Source organism: Zonotrichia albicollis, chromosome 30 (genome assembly GCF_047830755.1).
Source record: "Zonotrichia albicollis isolate bZonAlb1 chromosome 30, bZonAlb1.hap1, whole genome shotgun sequence".
Lineage (NCBI taxonomy): Eukaryota > Metazoa > Chordata > Aves > Passeriformes > Passerellidae > Zonotrichia > Zonotrichia albicollis.
In genome coordinates, this window is record NC_133848.1 from 6,381,243 (window position 1) to 6,401,988 (window position 20,746).

General features: G+C 48.8%; 1 protein-coding gene across 8 annotated transcripts; it reads left to right on the forward strand.

Annotated features, from left to right (window-relative positions):
- Positions 1 to 1,510: 1,510 nt before the first annotated feature.
- On the forward strand, positions 1,511 to 17,708 carry ETV3 (ETS variant transcription factor 3). 8 transcript variants are annotated; one of them, XM_074529263.1, is made up of 5 exons: positions 1,511 to 1,877; positions 4,978 to 5,033; positions 8,048 to 8,285; positions 12,448 to 12,563; positions 16,546 to 17,708. In XM_074529263.1, exons 2-5 carry the CDS (start codon positions 4,988 to 4,990, stop codon positions 17,649 to 17,651), a joined length of 1,506 nt encoding a protein of 501 aa, XP_074385364.1. In that variant the 5' UTR covers positions 1,511 to 1,877; positions 4,978 to 4,987; the 3' UTR covers positions 17,652 to 17,708. The 8 variants fall into 8 exon arrangements, with proteins under 8 accessions (XP_074385364.1, XP_074385371.1, XP_074385366.1 ...); XM_074529270.1 differs by lacking the exons at positions 1,511 to 1,877; positions 4,978 to 5,033; positions 8,048 to 8,285 and adding an exon at positions 8,721 to 8,786; XM_074529265.1 differs by lacking the exons at positions 1,511 to 1,877; positions 4,978 to 5,033; positions 8,048 to 8,285 and adding an exon at positions 8,839 to 8,954.
- The last annotated feature ends 3,038 nt before the right edge of the window (positions 17,709 to 20,746 follow it).

The window sequence follows — 20,746 nt, forward strand, 5'->3', positions numbered from 1 at the left end:
ATTTTGGGGGATTTGGGGGGATTTTGGGGTGTTTGGGGGCATTTTGGGGGATTTGGGGCTGGTTTTGGGGTGTTTTGGGGGCATTTTGGGGCTGATTTTGGGGGATTTGGGGCCTGGTTTTCGCCCTGGGTTTGGTTCTGTTTTGCGGGTTTTTTTGAGGTTTTTTTGGGACTGGTTTTGAGGCATTTGGGGCCTGGTTTTGGGGTTTTTTTGGGGGCCTGGTTTTGGGGTTTTTTTGGGGGCCTGGTTTTGGGATTTCTTTGGGGGGCCTGGTTTTCCCTCCGGGTTTGGTTCTATTTTGGGGTTTTTTGAGGTTTTTTTGGGGGTGTTTTGGGGCTGGTTTTGGGGTATTTGAGGCCTGGTTTTGGCCCTGGGTTCGGTTCTATTTTGGGGAGGGTTTTGGGTATTTTGGGGCTGGTTCTGGGACTGGTTTTGGGGTGTTTGGGAACTCGGGGCCGGTTTTGGTGTATTTGGGGCCTGCTTTTGCCTCTGGGTTTGGTTCTATTTTGGGGTTTTTTGGGGCTGGTTCTGGGGCTGCTTTAGGGAGCATCCTGGGCCTGGTTTGGGGCCAATTTTTGGGTTGGTTTGGGTCCATTTTAGGTCTTTTTGTACCCGGTTTAGGTCCCGTTATGGCCCCATTCAGGCCCAGTCTGGGCCTGCGCTCGGGGCTGCTCTGGCTCCGCTTTTCAGGCAGTTTTGGGTGTTTGGCTCCGTTTATACCGGGTTAGCTCCGTTTATACCGGGTTAGCTCCGTTTGTACCCGGGTTAGCTCCGTTTATACCGGGTTAGCTCCGTTTATACCCGCGTTTGCCCTGCTTTGGTCCGTTTATATCCAGTGTTCTCCATTTGTACTGGCTTTTGCCCTCTTTTCATTCCATTTATCCCGGTTTTAGCCCTGTTTATCCCCGTTTATCTCGGGTTTTGCCCCCTCTCGGCCTGGTTTACGCCCGTTTTTCTCCATTTATCCCCGTTTATCTCCATTTATCCTGGGTTTTGCCCCATTTATCCCCGTTTGTGTCTGGTTTAGCCCCGTTTTTCCCTGTTTTAGCCCCGTTGATCCTCGTTTATCCCGGGTTTTGCCCCCTCTCGGCCCTGTTTATTGCTGTTTTTCTCCATTCATCGCGGTTTTAGCCCCGTTTATTGCTGTTTTTCTCTCTTTATCCCAGATTTTGCCCCGTTTATCGCTGTTTTATCCCCGTTTATCGCTGTTTTATCGCTGTTTTTCCCCGTTTTTCCTGTTTTTTCCCCGTTTATCCCGGGTTTTGCCCCCTCTCAGCCTTGTTTATGCCTGTTTTTCTCCATTCATCCCGGTTTTAGCCCCGTTTATTGCTGTTTTTCTCTCTTTATCCCAGATTTTGCCCCGTTTCTCGCTGTTTTAGCCCCGTTTATCGCTGTTTTTCCCCGTTTTTCCGGGCCCGTGTTTGTGAGGGCAGGGGGCGTTTCCCGCGCGCGCGCTCCCGCGCCTCTCCCCCCTCCCCTCAGCGGGACCGGAAGCGGAAGCGCGTGGGCGCGCGCGCTGCCCGGAAGCGCGTGGGCGGCGGCGGCGGTTCCGGTTCCGGCGGCGGCGGCGGCGCGGGGGAGGCACCGGGAGGAGGAGAAGGAGCGGAAGGAGGAGAACGAACAACAACAAGGGAAAGGAGGGCACGGACGAGAGGCGGCGGCGCCACCGACCGCGGCCGCAGCGGGACCGAGCGGCCGGAGCCTGAGCCGCCTCCGCTCCCCCGCCCCGCACTACCGGGAACGATCCGCCCCCCCCCCCCGCCCCGGTCCCCGCCCGCCTCCTGCCCCGTTTCCCCCCTCCCTTCCCGTCCTCCTCCTCCTCCTCCTCCTTGTGCCGGAACCCGCCTCGCTCCTCCCGGCCCGCGCCGCCCCCGCAGGTTCGTACCGGGGGTACCGGAGGGGTGGGGGGGATTGCCGGGGGTACCGGAGAGCGGGGGGGATGAGGGGGATCCCCCGCTGAGGGCGGAGCGGGCGCTCTCCGGGGGCGGCGGGGCCGCAGCGCAGTGCCGGTACCGGCGGGGGGGTCCCGGTAACCGGGGGAGGGCGGCGGGGGCCGGGGCTGAGCGCGGAGCGGCCCCAGAGGCGGGGCCGGGGGGGGGGGCGGGGGTTACCCAGAACCGAGCGGGGGCGAGCAGCGAGCGACCCCCGCCCGCCGCGGTACCGGCACCGGGAGCGAACGGGGAACGAACGGGAACCGGGCCAGCCCCGTCCCGGGCGGGGAGGCCGCGGCTCCGCTCGGCTCCGCTCCGGGGGTGGCTGCGGGCGGGAGCGGCGGGAGCGGCGGCGCCCGGGGCCGGGGCGGGCCGGGCAGGCCGGGACACGCTCGGGGCGCCGGGACGGGAGCGCGGCGGGGCGGGGGGGCCGCGGGCCCGGCGCCATTTGGGGAACGGGACCGGGCCGGGGCTCGGGGGGCTCTGCCGGGACCCCCGGCCCGCCGGCCCCGGCACGGAAATTCCCCTTTTTCCCTTTTTTCCCCCTTTTTTCCCCATTTTCCCTCTGTTTCCCCCTTGTTTTCCCTCTCCCGTTTTCCCATTTTTGCTTCCCATTTTTCTCTGTTTTTCCCCTCTTTATTTCCCTTTTCCCCATTTCCTCCTTTTCTCTGTTTTCCCCCCATTTTTCCCCATTTCCCCCTCCCCATTTTTCTCTTTTTTTTCTCTATTTTCCCCCCTTCTCTTTCTCTATTTTCTCTTTTCCTCTATTTTCCCCTTTTTCTTTCCCTTTTCTCCCATTTCCCCTTTATTTTCCCCCCTTTATTTCCCTTTTTCCCCATTTCCCCCTCCCCTTTTTATCTCTTTTTTTTCTTTATTTTCCCCCATTTTTTTCCATTTTCCCTCCCCATTTCTCTCTATTTTTCCCCCTCTTTTTTCCCCCGTTTCCCCCTCCCCTTTCTCTCTATTTTTTTCTCTATTTTTCTCCTTATCTCCCCATTTTTTCCCATTTCCCCTTTCTCTCTATTTTTCCCCTATTTTTACCCCATTTTTCCTGTTTTCCCCTCCCCTTTTTGTCTCTGTTTTTCTGTATTTTTCCCCCATTTTTTTTCCGTTTTTCCCTCCCCATTTTCTCTATTTTTCTCTCTATTTTTCCCCCATTTTTCCCATTTTTCCCTCCCTACTTTTCTCTATGTTTTTCCCATTTTTTCCCCATTTTTTCCTCCATTTTTTCCGTTTTTCCCTCCCCATTTTCTCTATTTTTCTCTCTATTTTTCCCCCGTTTTTCCCTACCTACTTTTCTCTATGTTTTTCCCATTTTTTCCCCCATTTTCCCCCCCATTTTTCCCGTTTTCCCCTCCCCATTTTCTCAATTTTTCTCTCTATTTTTTTCCCATTTTTTCCGTTTTTCCCTCCCCACTTTTCTCTAGGTTTTTCCCATTTTTTCCCCATTTTCCCCCCCATTTTTCCCGTTTTTCCCTCCCCATTTTCTCTATTTTTCTCTCTATTTTTCACCCATTTTTCCCGTTTCCCCCTCCCTACTTTTCACTATGTTTTTCCCATTTTTCCCCATTTTTTCCTCCATTTTTCCCGTTTTCCCTCCCCATTTTCTCTATTTTTTCCCCGTTTTTCCCTACCTACTTTTTTCTATGTTTTTCCCATTTTTTTCCCCCATTTTCCCCTCCCCATTTTCTGTATTTTTCTCTCTGTTTTTCCCCATTTTCCCCGTGTTTCCCTCCCCATTTTTCCCCCCATTTTCCCCGTGTTTCCCTCCCCACTTTTCTCTATGTTTTCCCCATTTCTCCCCCATTTTTCCCCCATTTTTTCCCTTTTTTTTTCCCCCTTTTTCCCCATTTCCCCCTGGCACCCTGGGCCCGCTCCCGGCTGTGGATTTTGGCAGCCGAGCCCGTCTGGGGCTGAGCTGGGTTTGTTTTGTCTCCTCTGCAGCCCCAGCCAGGGAAATTTCCCTTTCTGCTGCTCCTTCCCCTCCTTCTGCACCTTTCTCTCCGTTTTCCCCATTTTCCCCTTTTCTTCCCCTTCTCTTGCCTTTCCCCCTTTATTTCCCCTTTATTTCCCCTTTATTTCCCCTTTATTTCCCCTTTATTTCCCCTTTATTTCCCCTTTATTTCCCCTTTATTCCTTGTTTTTCTCCCCCTTTTTCCCCCCCTTATTTCCCCTTTTTATTCTCCCCATGTTTTTTCCATTTTCTCCAGTTTCCTCCCCATTTATTTCCCTTGATTCCCCCTTTTTGTCCCTATTTACTCCCATTTCCCCCATTTTTTCTCCCATTTCTTTCTCCCTTTTACCCCCTTTTGTTCTCCCCATGATTTTTTCCATTTTCTCCAATTTTCTCCCCATTTCCTCCTTGATTTCCCTTTATTTCCCTTGATTTACCTTGATTCCCCCTTTCTGTCCCCATTTATTCCCATTTCCCCCCATTTTTCTCCCATTTCTTCCCCCCTTTCCCCCCTTTTTTTTCTCCATTTTCTCCAAATTTCCCCTCATTTTCCCTCTTTTTGTCCCCCATTTTCTCCCCATTATTCTCCCATTTTCTCCCCATTATTCTCCCATTTTCTCCTCATTATTTCCCCCATTTTTCCCCGTTATTTCCCCATTTCAGCCCCTGGGCGGTGTCTCCTGACCCCTTTCCCTCCCGATTTTCTCTCTTTTTTTCCCCATTTTCCCCATTTTTCCTGGTCAGTGTCTCCTCACCCCATTTTTTTCCATTTTTCCCCAATTTTCCCCATTTTTTCCCCAATTCCCCCCATTTCCCGGGTGGTGCCTGCTGACCCCTCTCTCCCCATTTTCCCCCCATTTTTTCCCCATTTTTTTCCCATTTTTTCAAATTTCCCCCCCCCATTTTCCCCTCATTTTTCCCCTCATTTTTCCCCTCATTTTCCCCATTTTTTTCCCCATTTTTTCCAATTTCCCCCCCCTCATTTTCCCCATTTTTTCCCCATTTTTTCCAATTCCCCCCACCCCATTTTTCCCCTCATTTTCCCCCATTTTCCCCATTTTTTCCCCCATTTCTGACCCTTTCCCTCGGCAGGAGGAAGAGGATGAAGGCCGGCTGCAGCATCGTGGACAAGCCCGAGGGAGGAGGGGGTGAGCAGCTCCCAAAAAACCCCAAAATTCCTCTGCTTTTCTGGGCTAAAAACCCCCAAAAACCCCAAAATTCCTGTGCTGTTCTGGGCTAAAAACCCCAAAAACCCCAATTCCTGTGCTGTTCTGGGAAAAAAAACACCAAAAATCCCAATTCCTGCTGCTTTTCTGGGAAAAAAAAAATCCCAGAAATCCTATTTTCAACTGCTTTTCTGGGATAAAAATCCCATAAATCCCAATTCCTGCTGCTTTTCTGGGATAAAATCCCAAAAATCCCAAAAATCCTGTTCTGGGATAAAATCCCAAAAGTCCCATTTTCAACTGATTTCCCGCGATAAAAATCCCATAAATCCCAATTCCTGCTGCTTTTCTGGGAAAAAAATCCCAAAAATCCCATAAATCCCATTCCTGCTGCTTTCCCAGGATAGAAATCCCATAAATCCCATTCCTGCTGCTATTCTGGGATAAAAATCCCATTTTCAACTCATTTCCCAGGATAAAAATCCCATAAATCCCAATTTCTTTGCTTTCCTGGGATAAAATCCCATAAATCCCATTTTCAGCTGCTTTCCCAGGATATAAATTCCCACTTTTATCCTTTCCCAGGATATAAATTCCCATTTTTGCTGCTTTCCCAGATACTCCAACCCCAAATCCAATTTTTCCCGAAATAAACCAACCTCAAATCCGATTTTTCCCAAAATAAACCCTGATCCCAAATCAGATTTTCCCAAAAAAACTCCAACCCCAAATGAGATTTTTCCTAAAATAAACTCCAACCTCAAATCCGATTTTTTTCAAAATAAACCTCCACCCCAAATCACATTTTTCCCCCAAAATAAACTCCATCCCAAATCAATTTTTTCCAAAAAAACCTCTGATCCCAAATCAGATTTTTCCCCCCAAAAAATCACCACACAAAATCAGTTTTTTCAAAAAAAAGTCCCAACTCCAAATCGGAGTTTTCCACAAGAAAAAAACCACCCCAAATCAGATTTTCCCCAAATAAACTCTGTCTCCAAATCAGATTTTTTCCAAAATAAACTCCAACCTCAAATCAGATTTTTTTCAAAAAAAACACCACCCCAAATCAGATTTTTCCCCCCAAAAAAAATCACCACACAAAATCAGTTTTTCCAAAAAATACCCCAACCCCAAATCAGAGTTTTCCCAAAATAAACCCCACCCCAAATTCGGATTTTTTCCTGCCTGAATTCCATCCCTGGGATTTTTAATGGAACATTGAAAGGAATTCCAGCCAATTTCACAATTTCTGCTGGTTTTCAGTGGATTTTTGGATGTTTTGGGTGGAATTCCCAAGGAAATGGGGCCGATGTGAGTCAGGAGGGAGCAGCTGGATGTGAATCTGGAATTCCCTGCTCCCACACAGAATTCTGAATTCCACCCAGGTTTTACCAATTTTTGGTGATTTTTCACGGGTTTTAGTTTTTGGGTTTTTTTTTAGTGTTTTTATTTTGTGGGATTTTTGGGTGGATTTTCCAAGGAAATGGGGCTGAAATGAGTCAGAAGGATGTGAAACCTGAATTTCCCTGCTCCCATACAGAATATTGAATATTGAATATTGAACACAATTCCAGGCACCAATAATTAATGGAATTCCAGCTGATTTTCCCAATTTTTGGTGGTTTTTCATGGGTTTTTGTGGATTTTTTTTGTGGGTTTTTTGGTGGGTTTTGGGTGGATTTCCCAAGGAAATGGGGCTGAAAGGAGTCAGAAATGAGCAGCTGGAAATTCTGGAAACCTGAATTTCCCTGCTCCCACACAGAATATTGAACACAATTCCAGGCACCAGTAATTAATGGAATTCCAACCAAATTTTACCAATTTTTGGTGGTTTTTTATTGGGGTTTTGGGTGAATTTTCCAAGGAAATGGGGCTGAAAGGAGTCAGAAGGATGTGAAACCTGAATTTCCCTGCTCCTATACAAAATATCGAACACAATTCCAGGCACCAGTAATTAATGCAATTCCAGCTGATTTTCCCAATTTTTGGTGGTTTTTCATGGGTTTCAGTGGATTTTTTAGTGGGTTTTTGGGTGGGTTTTGGGTGCATTTTCCAAGGAAATGGGGCTGAAAGGAGTCAGAAATGAGCAGCTGGAAATTCTGGAAAGCCTGAATTTCCCTGCTCCCACACAGAATATTGAACACAATTCCAGGTGCCAGTAATTAATGGGATTCCAACCAGATTTTACCAATTTTTGGTGGTTTTTTGTGGGGTTTTGGTGATTTTTGGGTGAATTTTCCAAGGAAATGGGGCTGAAATGAATCAGAAGGATGTGAAACCTGAATTTCCCTGCTCCCATACAGAATATTGAACACAATTCCAGGCACCAATAATTAATGGAATTCCAGCTGATTTTCCCAATTTTTGGTGGTTTTTCACAGGTTTTTGTGGGTTTTTTAGTGGTTTTTGGGTGCATTTCCCAAGGAAATGGGGCTGAAAGGAGTCAGAAAGGAGCAGCTGGAAATTCTGGAAACCTGAATTTCCCTGCTCCTGTACAAAATATTGAACACAATTCCAGGCATCAATAATTAATGGAATTCCAACCAAATTGTACCCATTTTTGCTGGGTTTTTAGTGGTACTTTTGTGGGGTTTTGGTGATTTTGGGTGGATTTTCCAAGGAAATGGGGCTGAAATGAGTCAGAAGGATGGGAAACCTGGATCTCCCTGCTCTCACACGGAATATTGAACACAATTCCAGGCACCAGTAATTAATGGGATTCCAACCAAATTTTACCAATTTTTGGTGTTTTTTTATTGGGGTTTTGGTGATTTTTGGGTGAATTTTCCAAGGAATTGGGGCTCAGAGGAGTCAGAAGGGAGCAGCTGGATGGGAATCTGGATCTCCCAGAATAAACACTGAACAGAATTCCACCGCTTTTTCCCAAAATCGCATTTTTTTTCCCAAAAATCGCATTTTTTTCCCCAAAATCACATTTTTCCCCCAAAAATCCCATTTTTTCCCCGTTTTTCTCATTTTTTCTCCCCCCAAAGGCTACCACTTCCCCGAGTGGGCGTACAAGACGGAGTCCAGCCCGGGCTCGAGGCAGATCCAGCTGTGGCACTTCATCCTGGAGCTGCTGCAGAAGGAGGAGTTCCGGCACGTCATCGCCTGGCAGCAGGGCGAGTACGGCGAGTTCGTCATCAAGGACCCCGACGAGGTGGCGCGGCTCTGGGGGCGCCGCAAGTGCAAGCCCCAGATGAACTACGACAAGCTCAGCCGGGCACTCAGGTTGGTGAAATTCGGGTTTTTTTATCTTTTTTTTCCATGGAATTTTGGGGTTTTTAGCTGGGATGTGATGGTGGTAGTGTTGGGTTTGGGTTTTGCTGTCCTGGCTCTGGGGGCGCCGCAAGTGCAAGCCCCAGATGAACTACGACAAGCTCAGCCGGGCACTCAGGTAACCGAAATTCAGGATTTTTCCCCTTTTTTTTCCATGGAATTTTGGGGTTTTTAGGTGGGATGTGATGGTGGTAGTGTTGGGTTTCAGTTTTGGTGGCGCAGCTCTGGGGGCGCCACAAGTGCAAGCCCCAGATGAACTACAGCAAGCTCAGCCGGGCACTCAGGTCAGCAGAATTTCCCATGAAAATTCAGAATTTCTGGGGTTTTTGGGCTCATCTCTCAGGTTTCGGAGTGGTGGGATTGGGTTTGGGTTTGGGTTTTGGTGGCGCGGCTCTGGGGGCGCCGCAAGTGCAAGCCCCAGATGAACTACGACAAGCTCAGCCGGGCACTCAGGTAACCAAAATTCAGGATTTTTCCCCTTTTTTTTTCATGGAGTTTTGGGGTTTTTAGGTGGGATGTGATGGTGGGGTTGGCCAGGTTCTGGGTTTTGGTGGCGCGGCTCTGGGGGCGCCGCAAGTGCAAGCCCCAGATGAACTACGACAAGCTCAGCCGCGCCCTCAGGTCAGTGAAATTTGGGTTTTTTTATCTTTTTTTTTCATGGAGTTTTGGGGTTTTTAGGTGGGATGTGATGGTGGGGTTGGCCAGGTTCTGGGTTTTGCTATCCTGGCTCTGGGGGCGCCGCAAGTGCAAGCCCCAGATGAACTACGACAAGCTCAGCCGGGCCCTCAGGTCGGTGAAATTTCCCATTAAAATTTGGAATTTTGGGGAGTTTTGGGCTCATCTCTCAGGGTTCAGGGTGGTGGGATTAAATTTGGGTTTGGGTTTTGCTATCCTGGCTCTGGGGGCGCCGCAAGTGCAAGCCCCAGATGAACTACGACAAGCTCAGCCGGGCACTCAGGTTGGTGGAATTCAGGATTTTTCCCCTTTTTTTTCCATGGAATTTTGGGGTTTTTAGGTGGGATGTGATGGTGGGGTTGGCCAGGTTCTGGGTTTTGCCATCCTGGCTCTGGGGGCGCCACAAGTGCAAGCCCCAGATGAACTACGACAAGCTCAGCCGGGCACTCAGGTTGGTGGAATTTGGGGATTTTTCATTCAAAATTCAGAATTTCTGGGGTTTTTGGGCTCATCTCTCAGGGTTCAGGGTGGTGGGATTGGGTTTGGGTTTGGGTTTTGCCATCCTGGCTCTGGGGGCGCCACAAGTGCAAGCCCCAAATGAACTATGACAAGCTCAGCCGGGCACTCAGGTCAGCAGAATTTGGGGATTTTTCATTCAAAATTCAGAATTTCTGGGGTTTTTGGGCTCATCTATCAGGGTTTGGAGTGGTGAGATTGGGTTTGGGTTTGGGTTTTGCTATCCTGGCTCTGGGGCCGCCGCAAGTGCAAGCCCCAGATGAACTACGACAAGCTCAGCCGCGCACTCAGGTTGGTGGAATTTCCCATGAAAATTCAGAATTTTGGGGAGTTTTGGGCTCATCTCTCAGGTTTCGGAGTGGTGGGATTGGGTTTGGGTTTGGGTTTTGGTGGCGCGGCTCTGGGGGCACCGCAAGTGCAAGCCCCAGATGAACTACGACAAGCTCAGCCGGGCACTCAGGTAACCAAAATTCAGGATTTTTCCCCTTTTTTTTTCATGGAATTTTGGGGTTTTTAGGTGGGATGTGATGGTGGTAGTGTTGGGTTTCAGTTTTGGCGGCGCAGCTCTGGGGGTGCCGCAAGTGCAAGCCCCAGATGAACTACGACAAGCTCAGCCGGGCTCTCAGGTCAGTGAAATTTGGGGTTTTTTATCTTTTTTTGCCATGGAATTTTGGAATTTTTAGGTGAGATATCAGGGTACTGTTGTCTTGTCCATTGGGGTTTGGGGTGGTGGGATCAGCGCGGCTCTGGGGGCGCCGCAAGTGCAAGCCCCAGATGAACTACGACAAGCTCAGCCGCGCCCTCAGGTTGGTGGAATTTGGGTGGTTTTCCCTTTTTTTTAAATGGAATTTTGGGGTTTTTAAGTGGGAATTTTGTAGTGGTGTTTTCTGTCATGGTTTAGGGTGGTGGGATTGGGTTTGGGTTTGAGTTTTGCTGTCCTGGCTCTGGGGGTGCCACAAGTGCAAGCCCCAGATGAACTATGACAAGCTCAGCCGGGCTCTCAGGTTGGTGGAATTCAGGATTTTTCCCCTCTTTTTTCCATGGAATTTTGGGGTTTTTAGGTGGGGTGTGATGGTGGGGTTGGTCAGGTTCTGGGTTTTGCTGTCCTGGCTCTGGGGGTGCCACAAGTGCAAGCCCCAGATGAACTATGACAAGCTCAGCCGGGCACTCAGGTAACCGAAATTCAGGATTTTTCCCCTTTTTTTTTCATGGAATTTTGGGGGTTTTAGGTGGGATGTGATGGTGGTAGTGTTGGGTTTCAGTTTTGGTGGCACAGCTCTGGGGGCGCCGCAAGTGCAAGCCCCAGATGAACTACGACAAGCTCAGCCGGGCTCTCAGGTAACCGAAATTCAGGATTTTTCCCCATTTTTTTCCATGGAATTTTGGGGTTCTTAGGTGGGATGTGATGGTGGGGTTGTCCTGGCTCTGGGGGCGCCGCAAGTGCAAGCCCCAGATGAACTATGACAAGCTCAGCTGCGCCCTCAGGTTGGTGGAATTTGGGTTTTTTTATCTCTTTTTGCCATGGAATTTTGGGGTTTTTAGGTGAGATATCGGGGTACTGTTGTCTTGTCCATTGGGGTTTGGGGTGGTGGGATTGGCGCGGCTCTGGGGGCGCCGCAAGTGCAAGCCCCAGATGAACTACGACAAGCTCAGCTGCGCCCTCAGGTCAGCAGAATTTGGGGATTTTTCATTCAAAATTCAGAATTTTGGGGAGTTTTGGGCTCATCTCTCAGGGTTCAGGGTGGTGGGATTGGGTTTGGGTTTGGGTTTTGCTGTCCTGGCTCTGGGGGCACCACAAGTGCAAGCCCCAGATGAACTATGACAAGCTCAGCCGGGCACTCAGGTCAGCAGAATTTGGGGATTTTTCCCTTTTTTTTTCATGGAATTTTGGGATTTTTAAGTGGGATGTCACGGTGGTGTCGGTTGGTCCCTCAGGGTTTGGGGTGGTGGGGTTGGCGCAGCTCTGGGGGCACCACAAGTGCAAGCCCCAGATGAGCTACAACAAGCTCAGCCGTGCCCTCAGGTTGGTGGAATTTGGGTATTTTTCCTTTTTTTCCATGAAATTTCGGTGGTTTTAAGTGGGATGTCACGGTGGTGGTGTCTCACCCCTCAGGGTTTGGGGTGCTGGGGTTGGCGCAGCCCTGGGGGCACCAGAAATGCAAACCCCAGATAAGTTCAGCCGGGCTCTCAGGTCGGTGAAATTGGGGATTTTTCCTTCAAATTTTGGATTTTCGAGGCTTTTTGGGCTCCTCTCTCAGTGTTTGGGATGCTGGGGTTGGTCCAGCTCTGGGTTTTGTGGCCCAGCTCAGTTTGGCCCTCAGTGATCAATGCAATTCCAGCCAAACTTTACCAAATCTTGGTGGCTTTTTGTGGGGTTTTGATGGTTTTTGGGTGGATTTTCTGAAGAAATGGGTCTGAAATGAGTCAGAATTTTGGGTTTTTTGGTGGGGTGTCGTGCTGGTCGTCTCTCAGGGTTTGGGGTGCTGGGACTGATGTGGGGTTTAAGGTCTTTTTTCCACCCCAAAAGCATTCCTGGATTCCATTCAATGGGATTTTAGGGATAAATCCTTCCCTGGTCTGGGTTATTCCATGGATTTCCCATCCCTGGAGTGCCCCATTCCAGCTTGGAGCCACCTGGGAAGGTGGGAGCTGCCCCTGGCCCTGGATTTTTAAGGGTTTTTGAGCCCTTTCCAACCCAAACCATCCCAGAATTCCATATTTTGGTTTAAACAAGAAATTAGGAAGGAATCCTTCAGGAATTCTGGATTTTTAAGGATCTTTAAGCTCCATTCCAGCCCCAGCCATTCCAAAACTCCATATTTGGGTTGGACAGGAAATTATGAAGGAACCCCTCAGGAATTAGGAAGGAATTCTGGATTTTTGAGTGCTTCAATTTTTATTTTATTTATTTGTTTATTCCCAGATATTACTACAACAAGAGGATCCTGCACAAGACCAAGGGCAAAAGATTCACCTACAAATTCAACTTCAACAAGCTGGTGATGCCCAATTATCCCTTCATCAACATCCGGCCCAACGGTGAGCCCGGGGAATTTGGGAATTTGGGAATTCTGAGTGGAAATGGGGGGAAAAAACCCCAAAAAACCCCCAGGAATGTGGAATTTGTTTTTTTCCACAGCCAGGCTGGATAAAAAGCCCAAAAGCTGGGAGCAAATCCCGGCTGCAGTGGGGGATGTGGGCTCAGGGTTTATCTTTCCCCGGGGATTGTTGGGATTTGTGGGATAAGAGGATCAGCCTTGGGATGCAACCCCGGAGTGGCTCAGGTGAGTTTATGGGGCCTTGGACAAATCCACGGCTTTTTCTGCCTTCTCTCCCCCTTTTCCTGCTCCTTTTCAACCAAAAATTGCTCTTTTTTAACCCATTGCTGCCCCGGAGTTGGGAGGGATTCCTTAGAGATTGCAGCAGTCCTGGAGGAAACCAGGAATTCTTGGATTTGGACGAAAAATAAAAACTTTTTCCCTGGAGGAGAGAGGATAACGAAGAGTTTGGGAATTAAGCGTAAATGTCCCTTTTTTGCCCTAAAGTAGTTTTGCCAGATTTATCCCGGAGTCAGCAGCTTTTCCTGGGAGAAGTCTTTCCAGGGGGATTTTGGTTGGAATTAAACTCCCTAAAAGCCAAATTCTTACAGCTGGGGCATTGTCCTGATCAGGCACAGTGGGAAAATGAATCCATAAAAACAGGAAATCCTTCTGGAAGTTGATATTCCCAGAAATTCCAAACTTTTCTCCTCACAAATTCTCAATTTAGGGGAGCTGGGCCTAGCACACTCCGCTGCAGGGCAAAGCCTGGAAGGCCGATCCAGCAGGGAAAAACACAGGAAAAAAAGCAGAAAGTGGGGAAATTGGTGATTATTTAATCATTAAATAGAGAAAACCCTTCTGGAAGTCAATATTCCCAGAAATTCCAAACTTTTCTCCTCACAAAATCTCAATTTAGAGGGGCTGGGCCTAGCACGAGCTGCTCCAGGGGAAAGGCTGAAAAGCCAATCCAGCAGGGAAAAAAACCAGGAAAAAGAGCAGGAAAAAGAGCAGGAAAAAAGGGGGAAATTGGTGATTATTGCATCCATACAGATAGAAAACCCCTCTGGAAGTCGTTATTCCCAGAAATTCCAAACTTTTCTCCTCACAGAATCTCACTTTAGAGGAGCTGGGCCTAGCACGAGCTGCTCCAGGGGAAAGGCTGAAAAGCCAATCCAGCAGGGAAAGAAAACAGGAAAAAAGCCAGGAAAAAGAGCAGGAAAAAGGGGGAAATTGGTGATTATTGCATCCATAAAGATAGAAAACCCCTCTGGAAGTCGTTATTCCCAGAAATTCCAAACTTTTCTCCTCACAAAATCTCATTTTAGAGGAGCTGGGCCTAGCATGAGCTGCTCCAGGGGAGAGAGCCTGGAGCACCAATCCAGCAGGGAAAAGAGCAGGAAAAGTGGGGAAATCAGTGATTATTGAATCCATAAAGATAAAACAACTGTCTGCAAGCCGCTGTTCCCAAAAGTTCCAAATTTTTCTCCACAAACAAGTCCCGATTTGGAAGATCTGATCCAGCTTCCAGGGTAGAGCCTGGAACACCAACCCGGCAGGGAAAAAGCAGGGAAAATAGGGATCAAAGCAGGTTGTGTGTGGGGAAAAAAGGGATTTTTCCAGGCTGGAGCCTCCGTCCGGCGCCGTCTCTGGGGCTGCCTCCCCTCCCCGAGGGAATCTCCAAGGTTTTGTTTTTCCAAGGCTCCGGGAAGGCCAAAAAAAAAAAAAAAAGGGAAAAATTCCTCCAGGTGTTGGTGTCTCCTTCACCTGTGTGGGCCCTGCCGGGGTTTGTTTTATTTTCTTTTTTTTTTTTTTAGAGGAGGGGAATGTCTTTTCCAAGCCAAGGCACGGGGGTGGGGAGATGTGTCTGGAGCTGTAATTCCGTAATTAACTGGGAGCAAACGAGTCCGGGCAGTTCCCAGCTCCCTCCTGTCCCCGGGGCGCTTGGAAAAAAAAAGAATTTGGGAGAATTTGGAAGGCTCTGGGTTAATCCCAGCCCTTTCCATTCCCAGCGGGGCGGGGATTGGGAGAGCAAAGCTGGAATTTGGGGGTTTTCTCCAGGATTGTCCCCTCCCTCACCGAGATTTGTGGTGGAAAAAGGAGGTGGGAATTTGAGGGGTTTGGGTGGGAATTTTAGGGATTTTTGTGGGAATTTGAGGGGTTTGGGTGGGAATTTGAGGGGTTTGGGTGGGAATTTGAGGGGTTTCTGTGGGAATTTGAGGGGTTTGGGTGGGAATTTGAGGGATTTGGGTGGGAATTTGAGGGGTTTGGGTGGGAATTTGAGGGGTTTCTGTGGGAATTTGAGGGGTTTGGGTGGGAATTTGAGGGGTTTCTGTGGGAATTTGAGGGCTTTAGGTGGGAATTTGAGGGGTTTCTGTGGGATTTTGAGGGGTTTCTGTGGGATTTTGAGGGATTTTTGTGGGAATTTGAGGGGTTTGGGTGGGAATTTGAGGGGTTTGGGTGGGAATTTGAGGGGTTTCTGTGGGAATTTGAGGGATTTTTGTGGGAATTTGAGGGCTTTGGGTGGGAATTTGAGGGGTTTCTGTGGGAATTTGAGGGGTTTGGGTGGGAATTTGAGGGGTTTGGGTGGGAATTTGAGGGGTTTGGGTGGGAATTTGAGGGGTTTTTGTGGATCTTCGAGATACTTCCATGGATTGGTGAGATCACCCCTCAGAGGAGAGGTTTTTATGGATATCTGAGATATTTCTCTGGATATCGGGGATATTTCCGTTGATATTGGACATATTTCCATGGGTATTCGAAACATTTGCATGGATTGATGGAATTCCCCCTCAGAGAAGAGGTTTCCATGGACATTGAAGATATTTCCATGGATTTTTGAGATATTTTTATGGATACTGGAAGACATTTCCGTGGATTGCTGAGATCCCCTCTCAGATGAGACATTTCCATGGATATTTCAGACATTTCCATGGATATTTCAGACATTTCCATGGATATTTCAGGCATTTCAGACATTTCTATGCATTGATGAGATCCCTGCTCAGATGAGATATTTCTATGGATATTTGAGATATTTCCATGGATATTTGAGTTTTTTCCATGGGTACCTCAGACACTTTCATGGATATTTCAGACATTTCTATGGACCTATGAGATCCCCTCTCAGATGAGATATCTCTATGGATATTTAAGATATTTCCATGGGTATTTCAGACATTTCCACGGATTGATGAGATCCCCCCTCAGAGAAGAGATTTCCATGGGTATTTGGTCTGTAAGGAGTTTTTTCCATGGGTATTTCAGACATTTCTATGGACCGATGAGATCCCCTCTCAGATGAGATATTTCCATGGATATTTAAGATATTTCCATGGGTATTTCAGACATTTCCACGGATTGATGAGATCCCCCCTCAGAGAAGATATTTCCATGGATATTTCAGACATTTCCATGGATATTTAAGATATTTCTATGGATATTTAAGACATTTCCATGGATATTTCAGACATTTCCATGGACTGACAAGATCCCTTCTCAGATTAGATATTTCCATGGATTTTTCAGAGATTTCCATGGACTGATGACATTCCCTCTCAGATGAGATACTTCCATGGATATTTAAGATATTTCTGTGGATTTTTCAGACATTTCCATGGATTTTTCAGACATTTCTATGCATTGATGAGATTCCCTCTCAGATGAGATCCTTCCATGGATATTTAAGATATTTCCATGGATTTTTCAGACATTTCCATGGATTTTTCAGACATTTCCATGGACTGATGAGATTCCCTCTCAGATGAGATATTTCCATGGATATTTAAGATATTTCCATGGACATTTCAGACATTTCCATGGGTATTTCAGACATTTCCACGGGCCGATGCCACCCTCCCTCAGGCGGCCATTTCCAACGCTCCCACACGTTCCCGACCCATCCCCACCCTAACTCCAGCCCCCTCATCCCCCACCCCTCACTCCCCTAATCATTTTTTCCCCTTTTCCCCCCCATTTTCCAGGCGTGGTTCCGCAGAGCGCCCCGCCCGTGCCCACGGCCTCCTCCCGCTTCCATTTCCCCCCTCTGGAGCCGCACTCTCCCACCGAGGAGGGCCCGGGCCGCTTCGCCGCGGCCTCGCTGCTGCCGCCTCACGCCGAGGCGGCGCTGCCGGACGCCGAGCGCAAGGCGGAGCCCGCCGAGCTGGAGGAGAGCGCCCCCGAGTGGCGGCGGGACCTGCTGGCGCCGCCGCACGCCGCGGCCGCGGCCGGGCCCAAGCGCAAGCCCGAGGTGGTGCTGCCGCTGTTCTCGCGGCCCGGCATGTTCCCCGAGCACCCGCACAGCCCCTTCGCCGTGTCGCCGCTGCCCGGCCGCCCCGGCGTGCTCAACGTGCCCATCTCGCCGGCGCTGTCGCTGACGCCCACGCTCTTCTCGTACAGCCCTTCGCCGGGGCTCAGCCCGTTCGCCGCCGCCGGCAGCAGCTGCTTCTCCTTCAACCCCGAGGAGATGAAGCACTACCTGCACTCGCAGGCCTGCTCCGTGTTCAACTACCACCTGAGCCCGCGGACTTTCCCCCGCTACCCGCTGGTGGTGCCGCCGCTGCAGTGCCCGGTGCCGCTGGAGGAGCAGCCGCAGTTCCCCATCAAGCTGCAGCCGCCGCCCGCCGGCCGCAAGAACCGCGAGCGCCTGGAGAGCCCTGAGGGCGCCGCCGCCAACAGCGGCAACAACGGCAACGCCGAGCCGCCCCGCGTCAAGGTGGAGCCCGACAGGGAGGAGGAGCGGGACGAGGAGAAGCCGGAGAAGCGGGAGGAAGAGCAGGACGAGGAGGAAGACGAGGAGAAGGCCGCGGAGGAGAAGGCCGCGGTGTTTGCCCGCCCGGCCGCCCCGGCCTGGGTGCCCGTCCCGCCTCAGCCCGGCTCGTCCGGAGAGGAGAACGTGGAGAAACAGCCCCGGGATTGGCCCGGGGACGCCGCGGCCGGGCAGGAGAGGAGGGAGGACGCCCTGATGCCGCCCAAGCTGCGGCTGAAGCGGCGCTGGAACGGAGATTCCCGGCAGGAAATGCCCGAGGAGCCGCGGCCCAACGGGGTCTGGCACCTGCCCAAAGCCGTGGCCGCCGCCTCCGACACCTAATCCCGGCTGGAACGACAAAACAACACCACAGAAAAAACAACAAAACAACAACAAAACCTTGGCAAACAAACACCCGGAGGAGAAATCCGTGTATTTATGTAGCAAGGTTGCAGAGCAGTTCGGGATAAGGGCGGGGAGGGGGGCGCGGGGCAGGGCCGGGTTTTGGGGCATTTTCGGGGTGGGAGAAGGGAGGGGGGCGGGCAGCTTCGGCCTTTGTGTTGTTTCTGTTGTTGACTTGCAGGTGAAGACGCAGCAGCCGGAATTGCCGCAATTCCCGCTGGCTTTTCCCGGGAAAAGCCGGCTGGAGCTCCAGGACTGGCACGGAGGGATTCCAGGCTCGGGGGGCTTTTTGGGACACCGGCAATCTCCACATCCAGGGGCTGTTGGCTTTTGATTTTTTCGGGGGAATTTTTATTTTTTACGGATGCGAAGTTTCCCCGGCCATCCAGGAGCTGGTTTGGTTCATTTTTTTGTTGGTTTTTATTTTTTGTTTGGTTTTTTTGGGAAAAGGAGGAGCTTGGGAATTTTGCATCGGGAATTTTGCACTGTCCACGGAGCGGGGTTTGGGGCGGGGGGAAGAGGATTCAGGAAAACTCGGAGAATCGGGATGGAGGCCGCGTCGTTCCCGGCGGATTTCCGGGGAAAATTCCCCTTTTCCCGCCTTTCTTTTCTCTCTCTCTCGCAGAAGCCATGAGCAAAACTCTCCAAACTTTTTCAGGGAACGGGAACGGGAATAACACAAAATTAACCGGATGCCTTTAATCCTAACGCATTAAAAATGTTGGGGTTTGGTTTTTTGTTTTTTTTTCCCTCCCTTTGGTTTCCGTGTGCCCGGAGCGGGAGGTTTTTTGTGTTTTCCCCGCTGCGGGGGGATCCGTGTGGGTGGAATTTTTTGGGAATGCTTGGAAGGAGCGCTGGAATGATTGTGGTGAGTCCCGGGAACGCCGGAATTCCCGGCGCCATTCCCAGATTTTTTTTTGGACCCTCCCCCTTTTTCTTCCCCGTTTGACTCATGCCTTAAAGAAGAAAAAAAAGACAAAAAAACAACAAAAAAAAAAAAAAAGGAGAAGGAACCACGTTTGGACTTTTTGTGGGAATCTCTGGATTGGGCGGGTGCTGCCCGGATTTTGGGGGCAGATCCCGAATTTCGCCGCTCTGTCCCTGCTGGAAGGAGCAGAATTCCCAAAATCCCGGCCCGGCCGGGTCCGGGAGCCTCGGAATGTGGAGCTCCAAGAGTTTGGGGTGCGAAACCCCTGGATTATCCCAAAAACAAAAATAACCCCACAAAATAACGCAAACCAACCGACCGGCCCGGAGAGGGCGCGAGGAGGAACTCAGGAATTACACAGGAGGCCTTTCCCGAATTCCCGCCGCCCATCCCAAATCCAAGTGCCGGAACCGTCGGGAAAAAGCAGGAACAAAAAAAAAAAAAAATGGGGGGGAAAACGCCGGAATTTTCCTCTTTTCATTTCCCCCCCCCCATCCTTCCGATCCTTCGCGATCCCAGGGAGGAGAAGGAGGAAAGTTGGAATTGTTGTGGCTTTAAAAAAAACAAAAAAAAAAGGATTTTTTTGGGATTGGGGTTTTTTTGGGAAGGGTGGGAATGTTGGGGTTTTTTTTTGTTTTGTTTTTCCACAGCCATTGCACTGCAGAAAAAAAAAAACAAAAATAAGAAAAAAAATGAAAATAAAATAAAAATAACTTGGGAGAGTTCAGGGAATTCCGGACTCAGGACGACGGATCCGGCGCCTCTCGGGAATTCCAGAATTCCCAACGGAGCCCGGGAGCAGGAAGAAAAAAATAAAAATAAAAATAAAAGCAGGAAGAGGAGAAGGAAAAACAAAAAGCAAAAAAATAAAAAAAAGCAGGAAGAGGAGAAGGAAAACGTGTAAAAAAAAAAAAAAACGGATTTAAAGGAAAAAAAATCAAAATCAACCAGATCCAAATTTTATGGAGAAAAAAAAACAAAATCGGAAGTTTCGAGGAAAAATTGCTCAAATTCCAGCGTGCCAAACCGTTTAATAGAAAACAAACCCTCGGGAAGTTGGGAATGGTTGGAATTCTCTCCTGGATGAATTTGCCCCGGAGCATGGTCCCGTTTTTTTCCAGCCGTTTTGGTTTTTGTTGGTAATTTCGCTTCTTTTTCGTAGCAAATCCGTAGGAAAAATGTAAAAAAAAAAAGGACAAAAAAACGACAAAAAAAAAGAGACTTTTTGATGGGACAGCCCCGAAAAGGGGGAATTTCTGGGGAGGAATTTCCCAAAAAAGGAGGAACAGGAGGAAAAATCCAACAGCATTAATGGGGTTGTCCCGGATTTTTTTATTTATTCCATAATTATGTTGAGGTTTTGTATTATTTTAAGCTGTTTTTTCCGTTGGTTTCTTTCCTTTTTTTCGCGTCTCCGCGTCCTGGTGGGATTGAAAAAAAAAAAAACCAGGAATTTTCTCTCGGTTGAAATCATCAAAAATCCGGAAAAACTTTGGATTTTCCGGGTGAAAAACTTTGATTTTTTTTTTTTGGTTTTTTTTTAGCGCTTTTTAAACCGGTATTTACGCTTTTCTTTGGGTTCCAAAAACCCCTTTTTCGAGGGATTTCGAGGGATTTGAACTCTCCCCGGTGGGAATCCGGCAGGAATCCATCGGGAAAATGGATGGAATTTGGGATGGGGAGCGTGGCTTTGTACATAGGGTGTAAAGTAGAGGGGCAAAAAAACAAAAAAAAAAAGACAAAAAATCCGAAATTTGTGCCTTTAAAAAAATTCCGATTTCTATAAAAATCAGATTTAAAAAAAAGGGTTGCATATATATATTATATATATATATGATGGAGTGCTAGAGAAATTTATGGATAATATACATATTTTTTTCCAGGGGTATCCCATAGCTCCGTATTTTGTTATGGAAGTTGAAAAAAAAAAAAACGGAAAAAAGGAAAAAAAAAAAAAGACCTGAAAAATAAAAAGTATTTTACCTCGAATTCAAAACGTTAAATAAAAACCTTTTAACAGAGAGGGCTCGCTGGATTCTTTGGGGCTTTTGGGGGTTTTTCTGAGGGTTTTTGGATTTTGGGGTTTTTCTGAGGGTTTTTGGAGTTT

What these genes read in the sequence shown, in the direction of transcription:
- ETV3 (XM_074529263.1), top strand. Translation starts at nt 4,988, where the DNA reads ATGAAGGCCGGCTGCAGCATCGTGGACAAGCCCGAGGGAGGAGGGG. An exon ending in CAAGCCCGAGGGAGGAGGGG is followed by an intron (nt 5,034 to 8,047) that starts GTGAGCAGCTCC and finishes CTCCCCCCAAAG; the next exon opens with GCTACCACTTCCCCGAGTGG. An exon ending in CATCAACATCCGGCCCAACG is followed by an intron (nt 12,564 to 16,545) that starts GTGAGCCCGGGG and finishes CCCATTTTCCAG; the next exon opens with GCGTGGTTCCGCAGAGCGCC.